Source organism: Lepidochelys kempii, chromosome 4 (assembly GCF_965140285.1).
Source record: "Lepidochelys kempii isolate rLepKem1 chromosome 4, rLepKem1.hap1, whole genome shotgun sequence".
Taxonomy (NCBI): Eukaryota; Metazoa; Chordata; order Testudines; family Cheloniidae; genus Lepidochelys; species Lepidochelys kempii.
This window is the reverse complement of record NC_136383.1, coordinates 12,593,939-12,615,827: the sequence shown is the minus strand read 5'-3', so window position 1 is coordinate 12,615,827 and position 21,889 is coordinate 12,593,939. Positions and strand designations below refer to the sequence as shown.

The 21,889-nt window shown below is 36.8% G+C and overlaps 1 protein-coding gene across 10 annotated transcripts in view; it reads left to right on the top strand.

The window, feature by feature from the left end:
• Nucleotides 1-21,889, top strand: part of RUFY3 (RUN and FYVE domain containing 3) — a 96,711-nt gene that overhangs the window by 14,739 nt on the left and 60,083 nt on the right. For 7 of the 10 annotated variants that reach the window (XM_073340393.2, XM_073340390.2, XM_073340396.2 and 4 more), the window contains exon 2: nucleotides 9,659-9,712. The exons of the other annotated variants lie outside the window; for them this stretch is intronic. In XM_073340393.2, the coding sequence (XP_073196494.1) occupies nucleotides 9,659-9,712 (54 nt within the window). The remainder of the gene's footprint in view (nucleotides 1-9,658; nucleotides 9,713-21,889) is intronic. 10 annotated transcript variants of the gene reach the window in all.

The following is a 21,889-nucleotide window of genomic DNA, read 5'->3' as shown; positions in this document are numbered from 1 at the left end:
TAAACCTCTTAGGACACCAAAATCCAATTCTGTTCTTAAAAAAAGGTAAATTTTCTTAAAAACAAAAAGGAAAAAATACATCTGGAACTTAAACTTTGCTAGATTTTAAAAGAGCAATTCCAAAAAGTAAGCACCCAAACTAGCTTTCTTGGGGGTTCAGTTTAAAGGTTACAAGCAAACAAAAGCATCAGGGGTTAGCACAGAGGAGTTCCACAAGCCAAAATAAGAAATAAAGCTGATTGTGTCTGTCTAAACATTCCCTATCCAAATAATTTCTTCTAGGTATGGAAGATACTTTTTCATACCTGTTTCAAACCTTACACAACATTCCTGCTTATAGCATTGCTGCTCTTTGTCCCTACAGCCCAGAGAACAACAGACAAAGGGAAAGTTTCTTCCCATTTTTAAAAGTTGTAACGTTCCCATTGGCTCCTTTGGTCAGGTGCCCACTTTTATTTGTTTTTTATTTTTTTACCTGGGGGACTTTTTAACCCTTTACAGATAAAGTAGCCAAAGAGCAGCTTCCAAGGGGGATTTTACAGCTAGCTGGTTGGCTGAGTGTCCATTAAAGGGAGCTACTCCCCACTTCATTTATCACATCATCCTTCAAATCCTTCCTTTAAACTTTCCTTTGCTGTGATGGCAACAAAAAACTTGACAATGGCTAGGTGGCTGGTGTTCTGAAACCACAGTGACCAATAGTGTTTCTGTTTCCTGTACCTGGACCCATTGGATCCATCTGTTGTCTCTTGTCTTATACTTAATCGCTGCCCCAAAGAGCTTACAGGCTTTTTGTTCTGTTTGTACCGTGCCTAGCTGAATGCTGTCCTAGTCTGTGACTGGGTCTCCTGTTATCTGAGTACCTAAGAAGTAAATTCCTCCCCCACGTTGATGGTGTCCACATATCACACATGATGATAAACTAGTGGGAGTGGAACTGAGAAACAGGAAGGAGTGTTGTGCTTGCTTATAAAGAAAGGGAAGCTAGGGAATGAAGAGTATTAATTTTCAATGAAAGAGTGAAAAAAGGACAATAAATGAAAGGAGGATGGAGAAGTAGAGAGAATGGAGGACTCAGTGAAGAGAGTTTTTCATTTAATGAATTTTGATTTATTATTTATGTAGACTATATCATATATTTTATTGCCCTCATCTAACTTCCTTTGAGGCTCTGCTGCTGGACCACATTGGAGGCTTTAGTGGTTTCCAGATTCTCCTCTCTTGGGCTCCCAATTTTCTCAATAGGTGGGTCCTAGAGCATCTTAATTTTCAAACTTACCTCTGTGTGACTTGCTACAATATTATTTAAATTATTTTTAGAAAGTTCCTGCTTCCTTTTAGTTATTCTGAAGTGGAGAGACCAGGATTTCTGGTAAACCAGCAAGTTACAAAAATATTACATCAGTATCTTTTTTCAATGGTCCAGAGAAACAGTGTAAGTTCATTTTGTTGTCATTTTCTGTCGACTCCTTACTGCAAATTTAATTAGAAAATGTGTATTAAACATAAAGCAGGCCACTGAAGGAAGTTATGAGTTATTCTGATTTTGTATGTCCCACCAAAACATTTCATATTGATAATTTCAGTCAGACAAATATCAGAAGAAGAGTTTAAAAGCAACCCTAAATATCATGTGAATACACAGGATGTTAAGACTTTTTTTGGCTAGATGGCGAATGTGTGTAAAACTGGAACCTTTGTGGATGTAATACTAATTTCTCAAACAGAATGAGGCTCAGCACGGTGGTGCTCACTATTTATGAAGAGAGGCCTTCTGTCATTCCCCTGTTGAGGAGCTGCTGAATTACATTAGAATTCCCTTAAGAAAGCTAGTTTCAAATTGATTTTGTGGTTTTGAGGTGGAGGGGCAAGAAAGGAGGTAATATTTCAGGAATATAAGAACATCGTGGTAATTCAGTAGCTTCAGCCAAACCATTGCTCAGGCATTAATATTTAAAAAACAAAACAACAAAAACCCCAAAACAAAACCACCTTTTCATGCAGTCATATTAGTTTCTATAAAAGCAGGGCCTATTTCTGCTCCCACTTAAGACAAAGGCAAAGCTGTTTTGGGGCCAGATTCTGATCTGTTACACCAGTGTAAATCTGGAGTAACTCTATTTGCTTCAGTAGAATTACTCTGGATTTTGCTGATGTAACTGAGAGCAGAATCTGTCCCATTGACTTATACAAGAGTAGGATCATGCTCCAGGTTAGATTTAGCACAACTCTTCAGCCTCTAGAAGTAATTTTTGTCTTAAACATTGTATATAACTAAAACAAAACAAAACCCACTCACAGACCCTCAAAATTATAAATAAATGCTTTTCGTTTCCTTTTTTTTCAGCTCCTGAAGTTATTGGTGGTAGTTAACTTGGTGACCTCAAAAGGCCATAATTTTATCTAGATGTAAAGAATAAAATTCAATTTAGCCATTGTCGTTTTTTATTTTGGTAGAACAGTGGTAGGTCACTGAAAAATTGGAACATTGTTTTTGTTACACAAATAACACAAAATGAGAGATGCTGCTAGAGGTTTTTTCTGTTTTGTTTTCAATACAGTCAATCTTTTTATGGGTTAAAAAGTAGAAAACACTTTATTTTTAGGTTTCAGAGTAACAGCCGTGTTAGTCTGTATTCGCAAAAAGAAAAGGAGTACTTTACTTTATTTACTTTACTCCTTTATTTACTTTATAAATGTCCATGTGGACAGATAGTATTCAAATGGAATTGAGAGTTGAGCTTTTGTGGACAATTGTAAAGTGCAAAATAGTCATGAATTTTCATAGGGATAGCTAACGATGAGTGCATCTGAGGTGGAGTGAAAGTTCTGTTTAATTTCTCCCCTCTCCCTTGAAAGACATGGCTTCACTTTAGCCAGAGTTTCACAGGTTAATAATTTTAGTACCGATGGGATCAGTTTGTAATTGGGAGCATGAGCAGTATGCATCACAGCCTTATTATGAGAGACTTATTTGACATGAAGAATAATGTATTGTATCAAATACACTACTTCACTTATCTTTAAAACACTATATTTAGAAAGTTGAATTATAGTGACTCAGTTACATGGTAAAAGGGTACATCTTTCATGTTAATCTAATTTTTGGTAGTTTAACAACAAATTGGGTTGAATCTTTTTCTTGCTTTTGGCCAGGAGTTTTTAAAGTTTTTATTAATGCATTTTTGTATGAAGAAGAATTTATACAGATACTTCAAAAATAAATGCTTTATTTAAATGTCACCCATATATTATTACTCCATCAACATAGTTCACCATGTATTGAGCCAGCTTTTTTAACTGAAAATTGTTTTTCTGCAGTTTCTTTACTGGCATTATTCCATCTTTTTAAATTCAAAATAAAACCATATCTATTACTTATTTTATCATTACAGAATCTTCAAATCCTTCCCAAGTAGCAGCATAAACATTCATTCATTCATTTATGCAAGTGACATACATTAAGACCCGAGTTGCATGCTTTGGGGCCTACATATGTTAAAATGCTTGTAGAGAGAAACAACTGTAAAACTCACTTTGACTTCAGCTTTCCTCTTGTAATGAGGAATGGGGCAATGAGGAGTGACAGGACAACCTATTTGGAGAGGAAGAGTGAGGATTAAATTGCATAATGGATTATGACTTTATAAGGCACTCTGATATTATGGTGATGAGTGAGGTCTAAACTCCTGGTTGAAACAATAGGAGGCAGCTTTTGTGTTCTTGAAAGAAAATGGGTTGCCTTTTTGCAAGATAAAAATGCCTTGTGAAGAATCTCTTAAATAATATTTACACTTCCTTGGCAATTCACATCCAAGGACTGTGAAGATCTTTACAGACACTAATGAATCAAGCCTCCAAAACCCCTGTAAGGTAGGGAGATACCTTTATATCTAATGGATACACGGGTGAATTGTGGGATAGAGGTTAAGTGACTTGCCTAAAATCATGCTGTGAGTCATTGATAGGAATAGAACAGAAGCCCAGTTGTACCATCACTTGCCCACAGTGGACAATTCCAATTAACCTTAATGGAAGTTGCAAGTGTGCAGTTGCGGAGATGATGGGGCCCTAGAAGTACTGACTCTTATTCCCTCATAAACAAACTTTTTTCATTCCCTTCCACTTTATTACCGATGTATGACTTTCCTGAATTATACAACTGAATGCAAATCTTTGCTCAATATCAAGTGCACGTCCATGATCATGGCACTACAAAAACGAAAAGATGCATGCTAAATAGCAAGTATATTAACACAAGGGGTGACAACATTGTGAGGAAAAACAAAAAACAGTTTGTGACAGTATGTCTTCACTAGAAACGCTGGAATTTAATTGGGAGGTGTGAGTAGAGTGACAAAAGTTAATGCAAATGTAAGACATTGACTCTACCCTGGAATATGTTGTGTTGGTCCCAGGATATTCGAGCAAAGGTGCGTGCGGTATTGGTGAGAGAGACAAGCTTTCGAGCTACACAGAGCTCTTCTTCAGGTCTGGGAAAGGTACGAAGAGTGTCACAGCTAAATACGAGATTGAATAGATAGTTTAGCATCAGTAGTTAGCACATATTCTAAGGGACACATTCATTATTGGTATTTTAAATTAATGTTTCCCAGTCAGGCTTTTCATAGTAGGTAACAACAAGATGGTTTAAAGGCCCTCAGATTCACTTTTGCTTAAATCCCGCATCATGTTAATTTCATTTTCTAACATGATGGTGGGTTTTTTGTTTTTGTCCTTTTTAAACATAGCATACCTTTCTGGTTCTCCTTAAGTGTTAAGGTCATAATAGGTATGTACAAAATATTTTTTTCCATTTAAACCATGTTCAGAGGAATGTGAATCTGATATAACATTTTAAGGCTGTGTAACACTTTTTTGGTGAATTTCCATGAGGACTCCAATTCCACATAAATGCCAGAGCATTGTACTAAATTATGGCAAGCCATTCTCTTACATCTGTATAACACAATGTTAGAAAATATGGTGGGCCTGCGCAGGTGAGCCACGGAAAATAAAAAGCAATAGTAAATCACTGTGGAAGCCACAGAGCCCCGTGCTCTAACACGTGGGGGCCCAGCTAAAGGTACTGTCACACTGTGTGCTGAGCCCCCTTGATATGTATGAGTAGGAACTCCAGCAGAGAGTGGTTATCCTGTGCCCGTGTTAGTTTTTCAAAACTACAATTTTGAAGTCTGCTTGATTTGAAATATATAGGTATTTGTGTGCAAGACAGTGCTATAAGGTTTTACTCAGTTTTTTATGAGGGGTGTATATGGGATATTTAAGTGAAGAAACTTAAAGGAACACTTGTCCTGGGCTTTAGGCTCTGTGGCTGACCTTTTCCTCCCACCAATCCTCAATCAGAAAAACGTGTAAATCAAAGCAGATATTTCATTTAACTCTGGTTCTTCCCACTATGTCACAGGCCACGACCCCTCCCACCCTTCCTTAATTTGTAGTTAAGTCCTTCGTGTAGTGGGGGGTTTTGAGGCTGTGCAGTGCTATGGAATATCACTACTTTTCCCCTTGTGCGGTCTTTTTGACCAGTTTGTCACACAAGATCTTATGTTGTCTCTTCTTCAAAGCACACAGGCCAAGGGAATGAGTGAACTTCTGGGTTTGGGAAAGCATTCTGCTAAAGTGGATAGCCACAATGGTCTTGGGCATGGGCACTGGCATTATAGTTTCCTGGACTTAACATATTTTAAGGGGTTTCTATCTCAACCCAAATCTGTCTTCATCATAATTTCAATTTTTAGAAAACTGAACACAGCTATGTAACATTTCTCATCACTAATTGCTTTTTAAAAATTGGTATGTTAGCAGTCAACAGAGCTGTTAGAAATTTATTGGACACTGAGTCCCTTTTGGGTTTTTTAAATCTTATTTGCTTATGAAAATGCAGCTTTTTTAATGCCTAGTATTTTCTGCTTTTTAAGAATTTTTGCTTAAGGCTGCTTCTCATACAGGAGAACATATGTATGATCAAATTCCATTATTAGCTGCACTACTTATTATGAGTTTTGGTATACGTGGCCTTTTAAGTATTGTGTCTGCTCTGGAATCTCAGAGGAAAAAAATTGCAAATTTGAATGATCACCCCCAAAAAGGCAAAGGTGGGACAAAGGATTGTTTTAATGTAAATCTATGCGGTCCCTTCAGGAGTAGCCACCATTTTATAAGGTTCTTCATAGCAGAAACGAAATGGTGGCACAGAGGACAGCTGCCCTGTCATATACACACTCTTTCTCATTGCTTGTACATTTCCTTACTCATTCAGTCAATGTTTATGAACACTTTTTAAGAAAGGTCGGGTAGATTTATTTAAAATCATCCTTATACACTGGACAAAAGGGTCATTACAAATTGTGTGAAGTAACGAAAGGAAAATTTTAAAAATGCAGGAGATTCTTTGACACTAGTGTGAAGATATTGGGAGGGGGAAAATATTTCTAATGAATGCAGTACTGGGTGCTGCAGAGGAGCCACTTACTGGCTAGTAGGCAAAGTAGATATATTTATCTCTGACAATGTGTGTAAGTTTATCGTTTGTGTCTGGGGGTTGCTTCAGCTCATACAGCCTGTTAGTTTTCTAATTTTTTTTAAGCAATATGCATGTGTGTTCTGTGGCACAGTAACTTTTATCCCACACTTCTTCTGTGTTGTAAAGTAGCAACACCTCTCTGATTTGGAAAATAGATGAAGATAGACTTAGTTACAAATAATTTATTGTATTCATAACATATGTAAAATGTCACCGTATTTTTCTCCTTAAAACACAGGCAGCATTGCTACTTAGGTATATTAGAGGTTTTAATATGAATCTGTCCTTAAAGCTTTTTTCTTCCTGCACTTTTCCAAACAAAAGCTTCACAGTACACTTATTTTTATGTAATATTACAAATCCATAACATTAGACTTTTCAAGATTTTAATTTGACTGTGAAAACTTTTTTAAAATTTTTTTTGCAGTCTTGAACTGAAGTCTTTATCTTTCTGTAACCTGAATTGGGTTGATATACAGTAATTAAGACTTGGAACACTGTGGTGATGTTGGCAAAAGCAGAATCAAAGTTGGAAATGCTGTTAAAGAGATGCCATGAAGATGAAATACAGTCATTTTAAAAAATGAATTTTAAGTATTTTCACTTACTACAGCTGTCCCAGTATTCACAATTTTGAGTGTTTCCTGTCTCTATTTAAAAAAAAAGTCTGTTCCTTTTTGCTGTGTGAGAGACCCACACAAATGGGGGGGAAACTGATAACAGAGTTAACATAGAAACTGACCATACACAAAGTGCTGTCAATTGAACAAGAAATAAAGAAGAAACAAAAACATTTTGCTCTACATTTGTTAAACTAATTTTGGGTGTTACTTGTAGTAATAAGATTTTCGACAAAAGTGTAACTTCTAAGTTGATTCAGTTTCTCTTAGTACCAGTTTTTTCACTCGCTCACAAACTTTCTCATGAATTTGGTTTTATGCAGCTAATGGTTCCTTTAGCCTCAGCTGTAAGCTCAACTTTATGCAGCTCCTGTGCTGCTCCCAGCTCTGAAAGTGAATAGGATTGATGCCTATGGTGGTGTGTGGAAAAAATTCCCTGGAAATATCTGTGTTTTTCTTTAAAACCCTAGCTCTGGGATGTCAAATATATGGCTTGTGGGCCAGATTTGGCCCATGCGATGCCCACCAAAAGGTTTCTTGAACCTTCCTTTGAAGTATCTGGTACAGAATACTAGACTAGTTGGACTTAACTGATCTGACCTGATATCGTGATTCATATGTTAGAAACTGTTGGCCTTCAGGGATATTTTTGTGCGTTAACAGCTAAAGAAAACAGAAATGTCAGAAGATCACTGCAGGAAGGCACACTACAATATCTAACTTTTTAAAAAGTAATAAATTAAATCTGTTGTTTGTGCAGTCATCAGCAGGCATGTAGATCAGACGATCATAATAGCAAAGCCTAGGGTTTGGTGGAAAATACCTTATGATGTCATGGGTTTTAGATGTGGGGATCCATGGGAAGAGATAAGATTGAGGGAAAGAAAGTAAATATAGAATTGGAGATTCACAAGTGTCTTGTACTATGCATGCATTAGATGTGGAGGATGACAAAAATCAAAGCAGAGGAAAAGGAAAAAGTGTATTAACAATCTGCTGATGCCTAGTGGACATTTTTCTTCATTGTATTTGGAAATTTTTAACATTGTGGGTTTTTTCCTCATTTATTCTTTATTACCATGAACATTTGCACAAAGAAGGAATGAATCTTTGTTTAATCATCTGTTTCTGATGGTGATGTGATTGTGACTTAAAACCTCTGGAATTCCTTTACATGTATGTAAATAAGGATTAGGGAATTATTAGGGGCTGGGGCTGTTCTTTACCAGTGCTTGTAAATCCTATTAATTAACAAGAATTACTAGACCCTTTTATGATTTAAACTACAAAACTGTATCCAATAGATATTAGGCACCTCTTATCTTAAATAATTTCATTATAGAAAGCGTTTCCCACAAATATTAAATTACTGAATAACACTAGCTTCAATACTTATAAAGATTCTGTCCTGTGAAAATGAAATGCAGTTTCACTCCATTACTCTCAATATATGCAACAGCTTTGCTTTAGAATAAGAAAAACGGAACATCTGGAAAATACAAGAATTCTGGTGTGAAACTAATTTCCAAAAAATAATCAGAATGAGCTGTTTAGTTTTAGAATATGAAGATTGGTGAGTAAGAATATGCTATGGGAGATTTTATCTTCTGCTCAATAATTTTAGGATCTCTATCACATTTTCACTTTTATTTTATATGCACAGTATGACTGTCTTTGCTATTCACAAATTAACAGTGTTTCTTTGGAGGAGAAGGTTAGCTGTAGCTTTCCCGGGGGGCGGGGGGAAGCGGCGGGCAGGAAGGAGATCTTAGTGGAATGTGTACTTTGCTCAGTACCTCCCTCCCCCGCCCCGCCTCTTCACTTCTCTGCTAGGATCTCTACCTCTGCCCCCTTGCCTATCAGCTGTCTACAGAAGTGCATCGCAGAGTAAGAGACAGTTACGGAGATGTCAGTGTACCCTCATTTGTGTGAAACAATTTAAACTATGACATGACTGAAGTCATCTTGGACATATCTGCAGCATATTGGAAATCTGAGTTATGGTCCGTTCTAGCCTAATTGATTTTACTAAAAAAGACTTACAGGGCTTGTTTTTCATTTGTAGGCATGTTTAGGTGGTCATATGGAAAGAGGACTGAGGCAGATGCTGAAGTTGCATAAAGTTAAATATGAGAACGTCAGTACTTAGATTTGTATAGTTCTAAAAAAAAATACGTCTTTCTAGTTGGATTTTTTTATTAATAAATGTTTTACAGAAGTGTCAGCCTTAAGGCTTAAACAAACAAAAATCTCCAAACCTAACTGTGCAATAAATGCTTTCTTTTCTCTGATAAAGCTTTGCTATATTGCTTTGTGCAGACTAATAAATCCTTTTGAATTGCAAATCTTACTACTGCAAACTGAGTGTTGTATTACAGAAATCTCCTCTTCTGTTTTCCCTTTCTTATATCTTGATTTTGATTCTTTCCTTTAGATCATGGCTTGCATGACATTTTATCTTTCTTTTCCTTTCTTTTTGCTGTTTGCAAAGACTCTTGGGAGGATTTGACAGATTTGGTGGAGCAATTGCGTGATGATACTGAAGGTGCGTGCCACACCAACATCTTTCAGCTATTATTTCCTCTTTTAATTGGCTTTTAATGTGTTACTTTGATCCTGAGCACCAGCTACGGTATTCTTTTGCAATGACAATAACTGTGGATCTGCAAATATACTTGTCTGATTGAACTGGGTTCAAAGCCTAAATATACCAGACTAGTTGCTTTCTGGTATTGATGTGTAGTTACTACTGTTAGGGTTCTAAAGAAAATATCTTCAGTCACTATAAGCATATGTGCATGTATTTTTGAGTTTTACTTATTTACATTTTGAAAGGATATTGTGAAGACTTTTGGTTCCAAATTTGCTCTAACTTGACGTTGGTCCCATCTGGATAGTCTTGCCTTCTAAATGCTTTGTTAATTTATTCTTTTTAAAATAATGGAAAAACAAAAAGCAATTGATATTCCTTAGTAATAAATTAGCATCTGCCACACCTCTCAACCAGCGACAGTTCCTGTGTGTAAAGACTTAAAATGAAGATGAGACAATTATGGGAACTGTAAAAGATGTGGGATTAACTTCTTTATCTTGATGTATGCTGTCTTTGGCTGTCATCTTCATGAGCCAACAGTTATATTACCTCTCCCACTTTCTCTCTCTAATGTCCTGGGACCAACGTGGCTACAGCAACACCGTATCCAACAGTTATAATGTACATTTACAGGGTAGAGCAATATAAATCAAAGCAGTTTTAAATAATTGATTAAAATCACTTGAATTTTAATCAATTATGGATTTACGTCATGTTGAAGTTTTGTAAAACTAACTTGAAAACTTGTGCTATTATATAACCAAATTAATTACAAATTCTTTTTAAAAATATAGTGGTAGGGTATCTTCTTTGAATGTTATAAAACAGCTATAGGCAAAAACCAAAATATTAATATTTTCTTAGTGGATAAAATCTTTGTCACTTAAAACAAAAGTGCTTCAGCGTTAATTAAATTTTTTTAGACTTTAAATACCTTAGCACAATAATTGTGAACTCTTTTATACGTACAGGCCAAGTTTTCAAAACTAGGAGCCTAAAGTTAGGCTCTTAAGCCCAAATTTAGGCACCTGAGAATAGGATTTTTAAATGTACCTAAATGATTTAGGTGCTCAGGTCCCATTATCTTCAAACTGCAGACCGTTATAGAGAGGTATAGCCTTGTTGAAGCATTTCAGCTTTCTTGACTTGTGGAGGCTCAGTATATTGGAAGGTAATGTTGGTTGCAAATATAGGAGAGGCTGATTGCTTATCAATGTTGTGTTTTGATTGAGTTTGTGGTGTTCTCATAATAAGGATGTTAATGAGGTCCTGGATTAGTCTTTTACAGCATAGATGATGATTTTAAGTGTGAAATCTACAATCTTGTTCTACTAACAATTAGGAAGCTAATTAAAGAAACATATAAAATATCTAGTTTAGCAATTTAAGATTATAAAATGGGAAGAAAGTAAAGAGCTCTTTACATGTAAATAAAATATCTTATTTAAATAAGAAAAAAATATTTTTTATAAACTGCCAAGATTTTTATCTTCCCTGATAATTTATAGTAGTGAAGGCAAGATACCAAGGCAAGCTTGATGAGAGATGGATATATATATTGTACTTACATTTGATATATAGAAGAGCCTCTTAAGTGTGTAACAGTGGGGTTTTTTAATTTCTTTTTTGTTTGCTTTAGGAAAATATTTAATTATTGTAAATGACCCAAAATATCAATAGACATTTTACAATTACATTGACTTGATATGTATAGGTACATATCTTAATACAGAGTTTATAATATTAAGTAACATATATTGATCTATCATTAACATTTCCCTTTTTAAACAAGATTATTTAAACACAAACTCAATGTGCACGTGCATATATGTGTATAAATTATCAGTGGTTCTCCACCAGGGATATGTGTGTCGCTGGGGGTACTTGGAGGTCTCCCGGGGGCACATTAACTCATCTAGATATTTGCCTAGTTTTACAACAGGCTACACAAAAAGCACTAGTGAAGTCCGTACAAACTAAAATTTCATACAGACAATGACTTGTTTATACTGCTCTGTATACCATACACTGAAATGTAAGTAAAGTATTTATATTCCAGTTGATTTATTTTGTAATTATATGGTAAAATGAGAACGTAAGCATTTTTTCAGTAACAGTGTGCTGTGACACTTTTGTATTTTTATGTCTGATTTTTTAAAAGCAAGTAGTTTTTAAGTGAGGTGAAACTTGGGGGGTACTCAAGATAAATCAGAGTCCTGCAAGAGTACTGTAGTCTGGAAAGTTTGAGAACCACTGTATTATACCATTGATATATGCTTTGGGGGTCGGGGGATGTTGAACATTTTCCTGAGGAGGGGGTGGGGTGAGGAGGAGAAAAGAAAGCTTATGGGGGCAAAGGGGTTAATTCAGTTATCCTTTCTGTATGTCTTCCTTGACAATCCTCTAGGATTACTGTGTCTACATCAGAGTATCTCAGTTATTTCAATATTTCTGTTGTATTGTTTTCCTGTGTAAGGTATACTAAACTCCTTTTTAAAAAAATGTTCATGTAAGGAGTTCCAGATCATGTAAATCCTTTTAGCTGTCCGGGAAAGTCAGTTTGAGGCACAAAAACATTTACAGACTACTTTTAATGATGTTAATAAGGCTTTCTGTTAAAATGTTGTATGCTTTTGCTTCTGACTGCGTTGTGTTCTAAATACAGCTGTGCCTTCTCCTTATTATGGGAAAAGTATCACACTTTAGCCTTAAAGTTATTTAGATTTTGAATGTATTTCCATGGAGAGGATATTCAAGGTCACGTGCAAAGGAAAAACATTGTTTGTCTGTGTTTTCATCATGATGTAAAAAAGAGAGCCTGTAGTTTGGGGGCTTTCTTTTGCTTGTTTTTTTCCTGAGATGTATTAGAAATATCAAGATTGTCTCTTCTCCTCCCTGCCCCTCCTCTTCTGTTTTTTGGAGGAAAGACTCCTTGGGTGACTCATGTATAGGGAGCTTTCCTGGTCCTTAACAGAAGAGGTTGCTAAATCCTTAAGAAAAAAAAACCAAACATTATTTGTTAAGTGTACAAATAAAATAGATGTTAACAAAAAAAAAATTTTAAAAACCATTTTTAAAAAAAAAAAAAAGTCTGAATAAAAATTACTTCCCCTCTAAAAAAAATAAAAAATCAGGGTTCCTTTCTTTAATATCTGTGTTGTTATCTTGCCAGTTTTCCAATTCTCCTAGTTGTCCAGAGTAGACAAGACTTGAATTTATAATGTAAAAAAAGCAAGAAGGAAGAAAAAACTTTTTGCAGAAACATACTCTGCTTTCAGAGTAGTAGCCGTGTTAGTCTGTATCTGCAAAAAGAGGAGGACGACTTGTGGCACCTTAGAGACTAACCAATTTATTTGAGCATAAGCTTTCATGAGCTACAGCTCACTTCATCGGATGCATTGAAGTGAGCTGAAGCTCATGAAAGCTTATGCTCAAATAAATTGGTTAGTCTCTTAAGGTGCCACAAGTCCTCCTTTTCTTTATACTCTGCTTTGTTACATTGTAAAGAAACAAGTTACAAGCCCCCTTTTTTTTTTTTTTTTCTTTGCAGGTCACCTTTAAGAGAACTGCTTTGCGTGTGTGGTACTCTGAGCATTTATTCCCACTTGTATTCCTTTTCCTTAAAATGGCAGCCAGTGAACTGTAACACTTGATGAAAGATTAAAACTGAGAGCATGTCTACATGAGGACCGTCAGGAACGTTAAACTGAATTAACTGAAGTTGTGAAGTGGATGGTCTCATTCAGAAGTAAAGTGGCAGTAGTTCAGTTCAGTTTAGTCCTCCTCCAGTAAATTTAAGGCCACTTTACACCCATGTGGACATTCTCATTCATAAGTAATGTGCTTTAACTTCACACCTTTAGTTAATTCCTCTTTATTTTGAGTTGGCTTGTCTATGTGGGGACCTGAGAGACGCTGGATTTTATAACTTTCTTTTAACTCTGTTACAGTTATTACTGATTTTATTTTCCATTCCAGCTACCAGAACTTTGCATAATATTCCTCCAGAGAGATTGTCAGTACAGCCTCAATTAGTTGAGATTCCCTGTAATTTAGAAGTGTCATGTCCCTGAGTGTCTCTTAATTACACTGAAAAATTTTTGTCCAAACTTATCTGATGCCCTTCATTACTTCTGTAAAAATGAGGTTGTACTGTAATTTTCTAATGCAAGCTCATCTTCTAAATTATTTTAGTGCATTTTGAACAAGCCACTGATCGCTGCTGTAGAAAGTACATTGTTAACTGGCAGAAATTGTATTTGGAGGCAGATACAAGATGTAGAACTGCAAGAAGCTGAGCACATTGAGGGAGGGATAAATGAGCTCCTCAAAAAGAGAGACTGCAAATTTATACTTTGCGTAAATTTTCCCTATCTTGATGATTCACTGTCTCCTATAATGTTTCCAGGGGGCTTTACACACCTTTGGAAATTCTGTTTATAAACTAGCAATGGATGTAGTCTCTCTAGATGCACTTGAAATTATACCAGACTTCGAAGTTCAATAGTTTGAGCTGCTAAAATTAATTGGTTGTATACAAATGAGTCTGGATGCTAACTGAGGTTTTGTCTACACTATACAGCTTTTAGTGACACGGCCTTGTTGCAAAAAGTCGGCCAGCATAAACGCTGTTTGTCTTTACTTTTGCTGACAAAATACAGTACTTCCATCCCCTACAAGTGGGATTTGTGTTGTCAACAGGAGAGCCTTCTGTCAATCTAGCACTGTCTATACTGAGGGCTAGGTTGGCTTAACTATGCCGTTCAGGGGTGTGGATTTTTCACACCCCTTAGTGACGTAGTTAAGCTGACTTGATTTTCTAGTGTAGACCAGGCCCAAGACAGAACGTGATATTGTCTGTGGTGTGGGGCTTGTTCACTTGGCAAAAATAGTGCTTTGCAAATATGTAATTGGGATAAACCAATAACACTTCAAAATATTTATGTGATACAGCTTCCATGTCTTTTTGAATACATGGAAATAGTCTTTCCAGTTTTTGGTTAAGATTCACCCTGTACATTTAGAGCCTAGATGAAATTTAAGGGAGCATTTAAAAGTATTCTAATGAATGGGAGTAACCCTAAATAGATTAGATCACATTGGCAGAAACATCCCATGACATTCTGTACTTGATAAAGCTTCTAGTTTAATATTTGTTAATTTTTCAAAATGAGTTTAGCTATAGAGAGAAGGGAGAAACGCAGTCTGGGTCAAAAGCACTTAAGTCCCTTTTTCTAAATTGACTTAAGTCCTTGGGAGCCTAAATTACATTGACTTTCTGTGTGACTTAGGTTCCTGAGTGCTTAAATCACATTTGGAAAAACTCATGAGCCCTTTTGGTGCTTTTGAAAATTTTTATCCTCTGCGTCACTTAGCTTCTCCATGGAACAAGATGGAGAGAGGCCTGTGGTGCATCCAGTTACAGGTGGAATATGGGTTACCCTTGACATATATTTTACAAGACTAAAAATACAGAGTTTGCAGTCTCAGGAAAGCAGTGTGATTGGCCAGACAGGCTATTTTTGAGGTTACCTGTATTGTGGGATAATCTGTCCGCAACTCCGGTTCATTTATTCTGAGCATTACTACTGGCACCCAATACTCAAACTTAAATATTGGTACCAGAAAGAGGTCTGTTCTGTGGAAGTTTCCACTTCTAGATTATAAAATCATCTGAAAGTATATTTGAGAAAATTTAAGGTGAAATCCTGGCTGCATTGAAGTCAAAGGCAAAACTTCAGTGAGGCCAGAATTGCATCCTTACTGTTTGCTGCCTCTTATGTATGGTGAAAATCAAACAAACAGCTGCTTACAGTGACAGTGGCAGTAGAGAGAAGTTGCAGAGTACATGGGTTAGATCTAAGATCCTGAAATCTATATGTAGTGATTTTAGCTAAACTATGCTTCTTGTAGCTTAAGCAGTCATTTGTGTTCCAGCATGAGCTGTAGGCAGTTCCATAAATCCCTCTAGGTGTTCTAGTTACATGAAAACTCTCTTTCCTTAAACTACTGACAGGTTTCAGAGTAACAGCCGTGTTAGTCTGTATTTGCAAAAAGAAAAGGAGTACTTGTGGCACCTTAGAGACTAACCAATTTATTTGAGCATAAGCTTGGTTAGTCTCTAAGGTGCCACAAGTACTCCTTTTCTTTTTCCTTAAACTGCATGCTAAGACTGTAGGTTCGAGTGTTGAACACTGGAACAATGTACAGTATGTTATGTGAATTGAATCTATTCCGGGGTTTAAATAATATAGCAATAGTAGCAACATGTTACCTATGAAGTTGTCCTGTATGGTTTCTTTGATGTTTCCATTAGCAATTTATTTGTGTTGTACAGTTGAACCTCAGAGTTATGATAACCAGAGTTATGAACTGACCAGTCAACCCACACCTCATTTGGAACTGGAAGTACGCAATAAGGCAGCAGCAGAGACCCAAAAAACCCACAAATGCAGCACAGTACTGTGTTAAATGTAAACTTATTTTAAAAAAAAAATTTACAGGGTAAGGAAACTGTCTATGCTTGTTTCATTTAAATTAAGATAGTTAAAAGCCGCGTTTTTCTTCTGCAAAGTAAAGTTTCAAAGCTGTATTGAGTCAATGTTCAGTTGTAAACTTTTGAAAGAAAACCATAACGTCTTGTTCAGAGTTACGAGCAACCTCCATTCCCAAGCTGTTTGTAACTCTGAGTGTCTACTGTAAATAGAATCTCTTTTGGGTAATTGCCTTGTTATTCCGTCCTAATTTGAGCAATGGATTCAACAAAGTACTATGACATGACAATTCAATATTGCAGTAGTGCTTTGGTATTATATTGGGATATCACTGAAAGAACTTCTCTTGTAGAGCAACTGTCTGATTGCAAAGATATAAGCTTCTGTTTACCTACAATAGCTTCGTAATCAGTCATTCCCAGTGATGGGAAAGGAATTTAAAAAATTGTGATGATTTAATGAGATTTAAGTAAAATGTAATGTATTCATTCCATATGGGTGGCTCTTTAAAGGAACTTCACATCTTGTTCGGTAGTGAATCGTAGAATCATAGAACTGGAAGGGACCTTGAGAGGTCATTTAGTCCAGTCCCTTCACCTGAGGCAGGACTAAATATTATCTAGACCATCCCTGCTGGGTGTTTTTCCAACCTGCTCTTAAAAGTCCCCAGTGATGGAGATTCCACCACCTCCCTAAGCAATTTATTCCAGTGTTTAACCACTCTGACAGGAAGTTTTTCCTAATGTCCAACCTAAACCGCCCTTGCTGCAATTTAAGCCCATTGCTTCTTGTCCTAGCCTCAGAGGTTAAGAACAACAATTTTTCTCACTCCCCCTTGTAACACCCTTTTATGTACTTGAAAACTGTTATCATGTCCCCTCTCAGTCTTCTCTTCTCCAGGCTAAACAAACCCAGTTTTTTCAATCTTCCCTCATAGGTCATGTTTTCTAGACCTTTAATCGTGTTCGTTGCTCTTTTCTGGACTTTCGCCAATTTTTCTACATCTTTCCTGAAATATGGCACCCGGAACTGGACACAATACTCCAGTTGAAGCCTAATCAGTGTGGAGTAGAGCAGAAGAATTACTTCTCATGTCTTGCTTACAATACTCCTGCTAATATATCCCAGAATATTTTTTTTTGCAACAGCGTTACACTGTTGACTCATATTTAGCTTGTGATCCACTATGACCCCTAGGTCCCTTTCCGCAGTATTCCTTCCTAGTCAGTCATTCCCATTTTGTATGTGTGCAACTGATTGTTCCTTCATAAGTGGAGTGCTTTGCATTTGTTCTTATTGAATTTCATCCTATTTACTTAGACCATTTCTCCAGTTTGTCCAGATCATTTTGAATTTTAATCCTATCTTCCAAAGCACTTGCAACCCCTCCCAGCTTGGTATCGTCCACAAACTTTATAAGTGTACTCCCTATGCCATTATCTAAATCATTGATGAAGGTATAGAACAGAACCGGACCCAGAACTGATCCCTGTGGGACCCCACGCATTATGCCCTTCCAGCATGACTGTGAACCACTGATAACTACTCTTTCGGAATGATTTTCCAACCAGTTATGCACCCACCTTATAGTAGTTCCATCTAAGTTGTATTTCCCTAGTTTGTTTTTGAGAAGGTCATGTGAGACAGTATTAAAAGCCTTATTAAAGTCAAGATATACCACATCTATTGCTTCCCCCATCCACAAAGCTTGTTACCCTGTCAAAGAAAGCTATCAGGTTGGTTTGACCCGAAGTGTTTTTGACAAATCCATGTTGACTGTTGTTTATCACCTTTTTATCTTCTAGGTGTTTGCAAATTGATTGCTTAATTATTTGCCCTATTATCCTTCCGGGTACAGAAGTTAAGCTGATTGGTCTGTAATTTCTCGGGTTGTCCTTGTTTCCCTTTTTATAGATGGGCACTATATTTGCCCTTTTCCAGTGTTCTGGAATGTCTCCCATCTTCCATGACTTTTCAAAGACCATTGCTAATGGCTCATATATCTCCTCAGTCAGCTCCTTGAGTATTCTAGGATGCATTTCATCAAGCCCTGGTGATCTGAAGACATCTAACTTGTCTAAGTAATTTTTGACTTGTTCTTTCCCTATTTTAGACTCTGATCCTACCTCATTTTCACTGGCATTCACTATTTCAGACGTCCCATCACCACCAACCTTCTTGGTGAAAACCGAAACAAAGAAGTCATTAAGCACCTCTGCCATTTCCACATTTTCTGTTATTGTCTTTCCCCCCTCATTGAGTCATAATGAGCCGACTCTGTCCTTAGTCTTCCTCTTGCTTCTAATGTCTTTGTATATATATGATGAATATGTATGTATAAAGCAGTACATCATCTGTTAAATTCCCAGGGGAGGCAAACTATAAGAATCCTGTCCATCCTTGATTTCAGAATGGATTTAAATAGTACAAGTCTGTTTCCTGTAATTAAAACATTGTACTTATTTTATGAGTATTTAGAAAATTAATGTAAGGTATTGTTTATTATCATTTCCCAGAAGCTAACAAAAGGAAGTATTCAGAGATATTAACTTTGTTTTAACTGCAGTCACATGCAGTATCTCTTTATAATGAACAACACTATTCTATTTCTGGCTTTTTTTTCTAAACTCCATTTTTAGTATAGGTGATTATCCTCTACCTGCACTGTCAATTTTATGAATTAGCAATCTGCGCAACATACAAACTAGGTGAATTATTATATTAAAATAATAATAGTTTTGTAAAGGCAATCTGTAAACCTTATTCACTAAAGTAACTCCTTTTATTGAAGTTTGGCCTTCTGTGAGAGTTGAATTCTTAAATTATTACTTTGAAGTTAACTAAAATATATTAAAATAAATTACAAATGGATTTTGTTTGTTGCAAATTCCTTGTTGTCATTCCTTCCATGTTCCAGGATCAAAGCCACGGTATACTTGGAGATTTTACACTTAGTGGAATAACAGAACACTACAAGGAAGATGGGTTATTTTATCAGTCCATCAACTTCTTGGGCAGGGACCCAGAATAAAAACTGACTGATGTAGCTGAATTTGACTTTTACTCTGGAGACTAGAAATAAAAGAACCTATTACAACAATCAATTACTTCCTTAAATGTGTTTTCCAGAGTATAAAATAAACCGTGAATGGGTATTGTCATAAGACTGTTCACATGCATACCAAGGCTTCCTTTTATTCCTTTCCTACCATTCAGAAAGGAAAACAAAAATTTCCTAGGAACTTTCAGCAATGGAATCCTAAACTTTAGGCTTTCTTAATAGTGAGAGTTAACTATTATTTCCTCCTTTAAAATAAATCCAGACTGATTCGTCATAACTTAAATATTCTTCTCTCAATTCTTCCATGTATAGTAGTAGATTTTCTGAGCTTTGAGTTTTAGAAGAGAGAGGATTTTTTTTATTGTGCACACACAGTTTAACTAGGAAAAGCAGAGCTTCTTTCTCTTTCTTCATCAGTTAAGTTCTGCATTACCTTATCAAATTCCTGATCGAAATAAAATTCACTCCGTTCTTTGAAAACACTTGTTCCTTCTGGTGTCTCGCTGCTGACCTTACTAAGTTCATGGTCTCCTGAGCTGCTTCTCTGGTCAAACCACCTCATGGGGATTACGTAACACTTTGCAGTACAGAGGAGCATGCTTTATATTCAGTTCCAGATCTTTAGCTGTAGTACTTGTACCTCAGCATCTTGAAGAATCGCAGTTACTGTAGGGTAAGTAACTGTTCTTTATTTCTCACATCACTAACACTTCCCTTCGATCGGGAAGCTCAAGACTGCATCGATCCATCCAAAGTAAGGAAGGCCATAGACTGAAAAATATTTCAGATATGTGGCTTTGTTTTTCGGCATGTTAATGTTCTTCAGAGAGTCTGCGAAATGTTTGTAGACAGTCAGTGCTGGGGTTGTTGTGATAGACTCTTAAAGTTCTTAGTTGGCATTTGGATTTTTGGTCCTGGAGTCTGAATTGGAGGCTATCACATTTCTACTAAGCTTTGCTCCCTCTTGAAAGTAATTTTGATGGAAGTAACAATAGTGAGGAAAAATAGTGCATGTCTGGTGATGTGTGAAGTAAATTACTGTATAATAGCTGCTTTTTCCTTTTGTATGTGTGAATTTAGTACTTGTGAAAAGTGTTAGCTATGAAGCCTTCTACCCACAAAACAGGTCCAGTACAGGTAATGGCAGTGCATATGTATCCTCCCCAGTTCATAGGTGTAATTCAGCCCTGACATGAAGAGACCATCTTAGGGTAAAGAGGTAATTTGGTTCCTATGCCCATTCAATTACTGTTGTGCAGTAAGGGTCAGTTAGTACCTATAGCAGTGTAGACATCTGTCCACTGGGAATTGGAGTGAGATCTGCTAATCCTTAATGTTAAGAAAAAAAAATATTTAAAAACGTTCTGAATGAATGGAGTTATTAGGTGCAATGAGGTGTACAAACCCCACCCTGGAGAGGAAGGGGACAAGGAGGCTGCTCTGGGCCCACATCACACCTGCAAGGCATGCACTGGGTGATGGAAGAGCTTAAAAGGTGAGCAGAGTAGCTCACTTGCAGGAAGCCAGTGGAGGTGATCTATGCTCTGAACTCTGCAAAAGGAGCACTGTAGGAGGCCCATCTGCCAGAGCTCCTGTCTGCTGATGGTCTGCCCAACTTGCTGAAGGAAAAGGACTAGATATTTGCAAAGTTTAAGACTTCTTCGATTTATTTTGTTTTACATGTCTTTGCTGTTTCTTGTTGCATGGAACTCCAGAGTGCAGGACTCAGTGACCTACCTTTGGACACTACACTGGAACCCGGAGAAGAGGGCAGGTTCAGGTTCCCCTACTCACCCCCATTGGTCTGGAGACAAAAAGTCTCTCCCCCCCATACTAGAGACTGAGGACCAGAATACCCCACATTCTAGAGAGTCCCGCCTCTGGGAATTTGGCCATGTGAAGCCCCTTGTTGGTCATCAGAACTAGCATTTTTTGGATTCTTTACATACCCCAGAAGAGATGGACACAGCTTGTGGCCCAGCTAGTAGAGGTCTGAGTCTCCGAGGGGCCAGATGACTGCAGGGCTGGAGCAACTATCAAGAGTGGGACTCCAAGACAGAAGAGCGCCTGTAGTGCCTGATGGTTAGGCAGCACCTATGGGGGAGCAGAGCCTTTCACACTAGTTAACGTGAAAAATACATTTGCTCTTTCATTAACAGGTCTGTTCCATACCAACAGTCCTGGAAGTGCATCGATTGCTTTGGTGTGCTATGGTGAATTCAAGTTGAATTTTTGTTCTGTTTACTTCATGGGCAATTCCAGTTCCCATCGTTATCCACTGGTTAAGGGAAAAATGTGAAATATGGTTTCCCCTCAGATTTCCTCTTCCTTTTGAAGTAGCATGAAATTTGGAATATTAATGATATGCATTATAAGAGAGGAAATAATGTTTTGGATTATGTTACTACTGCTTAGGGTTTTTCTATACAGGTACTTAAATGGTTTCCATCACCATACATAGCTGAGCAGCTGTCAGGTATTTAAGTATCAAAATATATAATCTTGCTTCAGTTTCAAATATTTGTTTTCTTCACTTGCTTGTTGAATATGTGCATGCTTCTGTAGGGCAGAGTA